The 9,819-nt window shown below is 35.7% G+C and overlaps 1 protein-coding gene across 2 annotated transcripts in view; it reads right to left on the bottom strand.

Annotated features, from left to right (window-relative positions):
• Nucleotides 1-3,474: 3,474 nt before the first annotated feature.
• The window catches only part of SLC25A36 (solute carrier family 25 member 36), a 36,126-nt gene continuing 29,781 nt past the window's right edge, over nt 3,475-9,819 (bottom strand). For both annotated transcript variants that reach the window (XM_004780863.3, XM_004780862.3), the window contains one exon: nt 3,475-7,436. In XM_004780863.3, the coding sequence (XP_004780920.1) occupies nt 7,243-7,436 (194 nt within the window). In that variant the 3' untranslated portion in view covers nt 3,475-7,242. The remainder of the gene's footprint in view (nt 7,437-9,819) is intronic.

Genomic DNA, 9,819 nt, shown 5'->3' with positions numbered 1-9,819 from the left:
GTAGGACTTTTCTGTTACTCCAGAAACTTTCACTAGGCCCCGTTGCTAGTCAACTCCTCTCCAACTCCAGGTACACTAATTTGACTTCTATCAAGCTGGCTAGGTTTTCTTGTTCTTGACCATTATATAAATGGAGTACAGTGTATACTACTCTGTGCCTGGCTTCTTTCACCTAACATGTCTTTAATACTCATTTACATTATTGCACGTATCTGTAATTCCTACTTTGCTTTTTGTTTTATAATGTAGTATTTCACTGCATGATTTACAATAAACTTTCTCTTGATATCCACCCTTGGAAATAAAAGAGCTATGAAAATTTTGGAGATTTTCATTTCTCTTGGCAATTCCCACCTCCCCCTTCCCTACCAGCAGTAATTCTGGGTTATAGCATAGAAATAATTTTAAACTTTTTTCTTAAAAACTTCATCTTTCCAAGGTAGCTATACCATTTCACATTCTAAACAGCAATGTAGGCAGTTCCAATTGTTTCTACATCCTTGGTATTATGTCTGCTTCTCATTGTATTGGCTATGCTGCGTTACTTTATTTGTGGTTCTAATTAGTATTACTAATCATGTTAAGCAACTTTACATATGCTTATTTTAAAAAGTGTTTAGGTCATTACCTGTTTGTGTGTATATTTTATGACATATCCTGTCAGATATATTTTAAATATTTTCTTGCAGACTGTGGCTGCACTTTTAATGATGTTTTTAATTTTGAGGGCTTTTTCTTAATGGTTCGTGCCTCCTGTGGACTCTAATCCCTGCCTACTCCAAGTTTGCAAACGTATTTTTTTTTTTCCAGAAGGTTTGCAATTTTAATCTTTAGACCCGTATTGTTTTGAGTATGGTGAGGTAATGGCTCACTTTTCCTGCTGATGTCCAGCTGCTCTTATGGGGGTCAGGGACAATGAAAAAGACTCTATGTGACTTAGGAAAATTCACATCAAGTAACCTACACCACTAAAACATCTGAATAAGTTCAATCAATGGGTATCAATCTTACTGGATAATCTTTAAAGGTAAGATTCAGAAATAGCAAAAGTGGGCCTTTTATCCTTGGCTATTTAGAAGACTTAAGAATTGAGGGGCTTTGGAAAGTATGAGGGACTGGGACACAAAACAGGACTTTTTTTTTTTTTATTAGATTTTATTTATTTATCTGACAGAGAGAAATCACAAGTAGGCAGAGAGGCAGGCAGAGAGAGAGAGGAGGAAGCAGGCTCCCTGCTGAGCAGAGAGCCCGATGCGGGACTCGATCCCAGGACCCTGAGATCATGACCTGAGCCGAAGGCAGCGGCTTAACCACTGAGCCACCCAGGCGCCCCACAAAACAGGACTTTAACACTCAAATTTTGTTGAGCTGGATGTACTGAGCTACTTTTAATGAGACTAGGTTTAGAATCCTAGGTCTACCACTAGTTTGAAAAATCTCGAGACACTTTTATTTGAGAGAGCACACATAGGCATGAGCACAGGGAGGGGCAGGTGAAGAGGGAGAGGAAAAGGGAGAGAATCCCAAGCAGGTTCCACACCCATCGTGGAGCCTGACTGGGGGACTGATCCCATTACCCCGAGATCATGACCCAAGTCCAAACCGAAAGTCTGAGGCTCAATTAAGTCACACAGGCACCCCTCAAAAGTTTTTCTATCAAATCCCAGGAGAGAATAGAAGAAAATGGGTTATTTCTCTGATGGGCTACTAGAACACCTTGATCTTTGTTTCAACAAGGAATGCTCCTCCCCAAATCAGCCTGTTAGGTTTTTTCAAAGCTTGGTTTAAATACTGTTTTCTCCAGCCAACCTTTCCAGATCTTTCTAAAAGAATCAATCACCATAACACTTCCAGAGAACGTATGACACTGCTAAGGCTCAAAGGTAGCATAATTGAGAACAGCTCACCTAAGACACACTTAATCTAATGTTTAGGTTTGACTTGCTTTGTTGTTACAAAGATGTTTGATGGTGGTGGGGAATCCGGTGTTTCCCTTGTGGCCTCAGAAGTAACCTAAGGCTCTATATAGACCAGCTTCAGTAACAGTTCACTACTCCAATTCATGTACCTAGCTCTATTTCTTATTATCCCCCAGCATGTTTCATCCTGAGCCAATCCCCATATATCTTTCATCTAAATTGTCGTTTTGTTACTCATTCTAGTGTTCATCCCAAAGGCTGTTGAATAATCTAGTATAGTAAATAAACAAAGGATTAAGATTCAGAACACCAAGTAAAAAAAACCCCACTATGACTAATATCCCTCTAAATATCACTTGCACATTCACTCAATCTATAGGTTGCTGGAAAACCACATGAAATCACTGTATAAACATAGCACTCTATGAATTTAAATTACTGAACTGATTCCATATATATTAAGGTAGCCAGCTGATTTGTGCAATGTGGAAAAAAAAATTAGGAGAATAAAGGAAATCACTTAACTACACTTTTTACTTTCTTGTCTGAGTTTATTAGTTGTGTGGACTTCATACTTGAACCTTAGGAAATCATACACTCACAAATTTCCTCCTCTACCACGGATCCTAATATTCAGTAACACACACACACACACACACACACACACACACACACACACATTTAAACTTGGGACACTAAGCAGTAAAATATGCTTGGCATACCAACTTCAACCATTATTTTGCCAATGTCCTCACTTCACCCACTACTTCACTGGAAAGTAGTCCAAAAGCTTTCAGTTTTGTTTGAGAGAAGGGACATGACAATCCTATCCTGGTTTCCTCACCTACAAAACTAGGTGATGTTTCATGGTAGCTACAACTTGTGAAAACTTCCAACGAAACAGAAATGTAAAATGGGTAAGTACTATAGAACACTTTTATCTGTCAATTGTTTCAACCTATTATATGAAGACTCATTTGGCCATTTTAACAAGTTTGAACTTTTAATATTCTTAGCTTTCAGAAAGGTGAAAACCAAAACTAACACAAAGTCATGATGTTAAAATATCAATTACAACCGGGGGGGTAGGAGGAAGGGTAAGTGGGTGATGGGTATTGAGGAGGACACATGTTGCGATGAGCACTGGGTGTTATATGCAAATAATGAATCGTTGAACACCACAAAACTAACGATGTAATAGAAAATGTAAAAAAATCATTTCAACCTAAGGAGGTATCAAATAACCTCATTAGGCTCAAATTTTTCAGATATTCTTTTCAAATAGGATGTTTTGATATATGAAAAGTATGGTACCTAAATTATCAATAAACCTGTGGAATATATGGCAGAACAGAAGAATCTTACTGACTTACGAGGGAATCAGATAATTTGACCTTTTGTTTCCTATAGAGAAATCACTATGTCTAGCAGATTGGAGTCCAACGCTTAAACTTGAAAATGGCAATACACTTTTGTTCTTCACTTCATCCTAAAAAGTGTGATTACATTCTCCCCAAACCAAAATGTTAGAATACATTATAGGAAAAAACCCCCATATTTTCATAAGGATATTTTAATTTTTTAATTTTAACAATTCAAATAAAATTCAGCTAGTTAACATAAATAGAATAAATGCACATAATTTACAGCCATGTACACAAAATGCGAGAATAGCAAACCTCACATAAATGGTCAAAAGATATCAACTCTTTTGAAGTTGATTATTTAGCTATGACTAACAGATCATAATTTAACTGTTCACATATGAGGGGTACACATTCAAGTGTTTATTAACAAAAAAAAAACTGAGTGAAACTAGAACTTTCAGTTTCTAAAAGGAGTAGCATAAAAAGCAGTGTAGAGATTAACAAGAATTATAAGTGCATGATGGAGAAGAGAACTGAGTGGGCAGAAAGTTAGCACATTGTATGAAATATTCTCATGTAATTAAAATTCCTTCTAATTTGTATCATTCAGAAATACCTTTTTTCTTAGGAATGTTTAAGTCATGATCAGTAGACAGAAAGGCTCAACTATTTTATTTATCAGCCCAAAAGGGGTCCCTACAGTACTAATAGTCTGGGCAGAAGAACATGTAAACAATGAAAGACAGGCACGAACAATATTGGAAGAGTAAAGGATAGACTGATTTCTAGCACTTAAATCCTTTAAGTTCAGATCAGTATTTTTAGTGACTTAAATCTAAAAATGCCAACATGTTTATACTCCAGTAAAAGAATAAACACTAGTTATTTTTAACACCCTGGTCCTAATACAGTCATGCTATTCCACAATGGGCATTAGGTTTTAGGAGACAAGGCTGGATCAAATAATCTAACCATATTCTATCCTGGTTTCAAAATTACAAATAAATTACTAGTGACCTCCAACTAGTAATGCTGGGTCCACAAAATTACATACATAATGAAAATTAAGACAAAGCTTTGGTGATAGTTTTTTTTTTTTTTTCTTTTTCTTTCCCCCTCCTGGATTCAAAAGCACTGTATTCCACCCCACAGTCACAGGGTTGGTAGTACTCAGATCTGGACTTTGAAATTTAGTAAACTGTCTATGAGCCACCAGTGCCAAAGTTCTATCTAATGCTCTATGAGCATACTCTTACAATATCTACTGCTTTAACTTGAGTAAGTTCAATTCAATTTCCTGATAAAATTCTGTAATAAAAGTACAGACAAATCTGAAGAGTGCTGCCAAGTCTCTATACTAGAAATAAAAAGTCATCTGATAGAAAATAGATAACAAAACACAGCTTTAAAAAAAATTCAATGCTTTAAGTATGTGTTTTTCTTTTTAAACATTTGCATCAATTAAAAAAAAAATCTCCAAAGAAATGTTTCAGAGACAAACTTTATATACAACTTTTATATATATGTTTCTTTTTTAAATTATCTGTCACATAAAGTAAACCATGGCAGATTGTGCTTTGGGGAAAAAAAAAAACCTAAAATAAGATTCATAGCTTCTTTCCAGTTGTTGCACAAAGAAACAAAATCTAAGACTCTAAGATCTTTTCTTTCAGTACACAGAGAATACTCACTTTTAAAATCTGAATATAATACACAAAGGTCAACATAAGTTTTACTTGCTAAATACAAACAAGAAAAGAATACATGTTCATCCTTGAAGGACACTTATTATGAATGTGCTAGCACTAAATAATAAGATGTTCCATAGCTGCTGGTTTTCATATCATTCTTAATCATTTGTGGTGTACTGAGATCAATACCATTAGGGAGAATCTGTTTTACATTCAACACAACTAATGTTTACAAATCTTTGCAAGGCAAATGGCACTGTATTAGGCAGTGTTAAGTGGCACCTGAAAAGGCAAACACTATGAGACTTTCTCTACAGATTTAAGTTAGAAATCCCTAGATTTTTCAATTCTTTTTGGCATGTTTCTCACAATACATGTCAAAGCTAAAATTCACCATAAAGGTACGAATAATCCCAAAGGTAATGAAACGGAATTTGCCTTTGGTCTCCAAAGAGATTGGAATATTTTTTTAATTCCAATCAAAGCACCTCAAAAACATCCAGTTATGTTGATTATAAGGAGTTAAGAAGGTGAAGGAATTTAAGAGGGCACTGTGTTTCACTGGTGATAGCAGAGAAAGCTTGCAAGGACACGCTACAATTTTCTGTGTTAGGGGCATTAGAGTATACATAGAGTACATAAAACATTTATATTATTAAAGATCTCCAAACACCGTATCTAAAACCCAGAAAAATGTTTTGAACATGGTTTCTGCCTAATACATGACCAATGTTTTAAAAAAAAAAAAAATCTTAACATGGAATACTCTACTCTCACCCTTCTCCAAAGAAAGGCCACAAAGTGCATTCACAAAGTCATTCTTAAAATAAAGCCATTGCACAAAATGTACAGTTCATCTATACTGAAATGAGTACCACACTGGAGTTTAATTGTAGATGTTTTATACACCAGTATAGCAACATCCATAAGCAAAAGTCTCTTAACAGATTTACAGCAAACATCTTCAGAAGGGCCATACATATATACATTTAGGTACTAAAAGGTACAGCTGAACTCAACAGCAAAATGTAAAAGCTATATCCTGTTAGGAAACGTAATCTGAATTAACTTGAGTCTTTCTATGATTTACCATTCAAGAAATCAGGATAACATAAATTTCTTGTCAAAGCAGTTTGTTCATTCACAAAACTCTGGTCAATTAGAATCACTACCTGCTCAATCAGACAGCAGAGGGTCCCTCTTCTATGTTTATACTGCCCCAGGTATTTATAATGTCACCTTAAAAAAAGAAACCTAATAGGGCAAAGCTGAAAATTACCATTTTCTCTACAAAATAAATGCGATCTATATTGATCTTCTGGAAATAATTCAATGGTTCAAATTCCTAATGGGAAGGCAAACAAAGAAAGATTCAAAAGCGGTGAATTTTTTCTACTTTAAGAAAAAGCTAGGTATGACAGATGATAATTCAAGTTCGTAACTACTAAGTCACTAACAAGACAGCCACATTCATTCATGTACTGTAAAGTTAGAGAAGATATGAGGATGTGCTCAAGTTACTCAAAGGGCCAAGAATCAACATTTCACTGGTTTCTTCTGTCCCAAACTATTACACTGGGCTTGATACATTAATGAACAATTTAAGTGTCCACATCATGTTCAACATTAAGCACCTGTTACAGTGGAAACCAAAACATTTTAAAGCTAAAGATATGAAAGATCTTTTGACATTATTTCATTAGTTGTCAAAACTAGTGACTATTAATGCCAAATAATTAATTTTAAAATATTCCAGATCCTCTCAAGGAAATGGAAAAGTAATACTAAGAATCTCACTTATTCTTGTTATTTTACAATTTTACATGAATTACACAGAAGCCAGAGGTAAGACATTTATGACTGTCAATACTATCTTTGGATAGTTGTAATATTTATACAATTAGGGATGGCTTTGTTTAGAAGACTGGAAAAGTGCTCATGGAATACACACTGTACTCTGCCATGAATCAACAAAATGCAACTATGTCCTGTGGACATGGTAGAGAAAATGGCAATTTGGAGAAAGGAGTGCTTCTAAAGGCTTTTTTCTTAGAGGCAGCCTAGGTTTTTTTTTTTTATTCGTATTACTGAAAAAGACCAAGTAATGTGTTTATGATTACTTTAATTCCTACAACCAAACTTCCATTTAGGCATAGTTACATGTTCCCAAACGTTTTACTTCTGTCCACCATGCTGGCTTCGATACTGCATGGTCCACTGGAATCTTTTGGTCTTCCCTCTTCATAGTATAGCAGCTTAAAGTTGCTATCCATTGAGAAGGTAGACCACCAATTCATAGGTGGCCATCATAATGGCTGTGTTTGGAATCTGTCTCACCAGATGAGTTGTTAGACCACGGTAAAGAGACCCATAACCTTCTTCTTGAACAACCAAAGATAGTGTCTGAAAAAAAGATCTATATTTTGTTCCCTCTTCACGTAGTCTTGTTCTTACAACTTCTGTTTAGGAGGGAAAAAAAAAAGTCATTTTAAAACATTTGTGATATCTTTTTTTTTTTTAAAGATTATTTGTTTATTTATTTGACAGATGATCACAAGTGGGCCAAGAGGCAGGCGGGTGGGGGAGGGGAAGCAGGCTTCCTACTGAGCAGAGAGCCTGATGTGGGGCTCGATCCTAAGACCCTGGGATCATGATCTGAGCCAAAGGCAGAGGCTTTAACCCACTGAGCCACTTAGGTGCCCCCATTCGTGTTATCTTTATACCCTCCTAATGCTGAGTACATCCCATTTACCACTCTTCAAGTGTAAGCTCAGAATAAATATGGGAGTGATTTTTAATGTGTAACTTATTGAAACTGGTCTTATTACCAACACCCAACTTCTAAGACAGCTGGTTAAAATCACTAATAATAAATACTAGTTAAAAATTTAACAGGTTCCTGAATGGTTAAAGAATAAAACGAAAGTGTCAGTTGTATACTAGATATAGCTAAAAGGGACAATACATGTATAAGGTTTTAGTCATCTGGGGGTAGAGGCTGGGATAAGGAAAAGGTAAAGAAACAGAAAAAGGAATGCAGGTGGTAGAAAAAATGAACACACAAAGATAGTGTGAGAAATAAACACAAAAACTCTTAGGGGAACCCCACAATGAGAAAACAGAATTAATAATCTATATTTACAATGGTCCACATGAAACAAACATGAAATTTCATGTGCATGAGCCTAAAATTGTTCAAAACACCAGCTGTTAGCTAAAAGGCCCCATCTGGGAAGCAACTATGCAAAATTCGTAAAATTTTAGAGCTCTAAGAGATATAAAAGATTATGGTTAGTCCATTATTTCTTAGTTTTGAAAGCTGAGGAAATTGGACTGTTGAGAGGTTTTAGTCATCTGGGGATAGAGGCTGGGACAAGATTTCAGAGCTCTCTACTGGAGTCTGTTTTTCCAACATACTACTCCTGATGGGCCTGAGGGAAATGGCCTAGAACTATTTTCACTGCAAATGTTACTATTTGAAATTTCTTGTATCTTATCTTAAAAATTCATACCATTTATATATTCCACCCAAAATATTGTTTATTAATTACCCCTTCATGTAAGGACATAATCTTACTTGAGGGGACAGGATGCTTACAACTCCAAAACTGTCTCTTACCCTTAGCAGGCCACGATCCTAGGTATCCTATAGTAGCCAGAACCTAAACAATGCTGCTGATAACTGTCCTCTTTTGACTTCTCCTAAAGAGAGAAGTTAGGAACTTCCCTCAAGAAGTGGAGCTAAGTTCACAGTCCAACTTGGTTAGTTTTACTCATAAAATTACATTTTAGAGCAAATACTTATTTCCTCCTAGCCCTGTTTCTTTTGTCTTGATACAGCTTTAATCACAGAGCCTTAGACTTATAAGGATGAATGTGAATGTTAATCGGTGTAACAAAAGTGAAGCATTTAGATTAAAAGCCCAAAGTAGGGGTGCTTGGATGGATCAGTCAGTGTAGCATCCAATTCTTGATCTCAAGTCCCATGCTGGGTGTAGAGATTACTTGAAAGAAAAAAAAAAAATCCTAAAATCCCTGAGGTTTAGTCAGTCCAGTTAAAAGCCTGCCTTCAGCTGAGGCTGTGACCCCGGGGTCCTGGGATTGAGCCCTGCACCAGGGCTCCCTGCTCAATGCGAAGCCTGCTTCTCCCTCTGCTTGTTCTCTGACAAATTAAGTCTTAAAAAAAAAAGGGGCAAAACAAACCCCAAATACAACAAAATCAAAGTCTACACTTAAAACAAGTTACAAAAAAATCTCAGCATCCTACAGACAAATTTTTAAGTGATTTTATTATCTATCAATCAAAGAGGCTAACAGTATAAGATGTAATGACAGAAATAAATCATTCATATATATTTATTTACCAAAATGAAATAATGTAAAATAGGCTGGTGTTTTGGATTATAGATTCCCATTTCAAATTTGGGCTTCTCCACTGAGTAAACTATGTGACCTGAGTAAGCTCTGTGACCTTCGGCAACTTAATCTTAACATTTCATTTCCCATTTGAAAATGAAGACAAACTCTGGTTATATTCTAGCATACTTAGACTTAAATGGAGAAGGTAAGTACTTTGCAGGAATTTTTTGTAGATTAGCAATAATGTATATAAAGTATCTAGTATACCATCTATAGCCACACTTTTTTTTTTTTTTTCCTTAAACTTGCTCAACCACTACCTGGCTGGAATCTGACTGACTCAGGGCTAAAATGCGACGGTCCAGAGTGCATGCTAAATCTCCATCATGATACTGTAATATATATTGACCTATTAAACCAGTTACTTATACAGATTTAATCCCATTATGAACTCCTAAGAACTGTGTTTTGTTTTACTGATTT

The sequence above is a fragment of the Mustela putorius genome, unplaced genomic scaffold, assembly GCF_011764305.1.
Source record: "Mustela putorius furo isolate JIRA1106 unplaced genomic scaffold, ASM1176430v1.1 tig00003834_pilon_pilon_pilon, whole genome shotgun sequence".
Taxonomy (NCBI): domain Eukaryota; kingdom Metazoa; phylum Chordata; class Mammalia; order Carnivora; family Mustelidae; genus Mustela; species Mustela putorius.
This window is presented reverse-complemented; position numbering and strand designations above follow the sequence as displayed.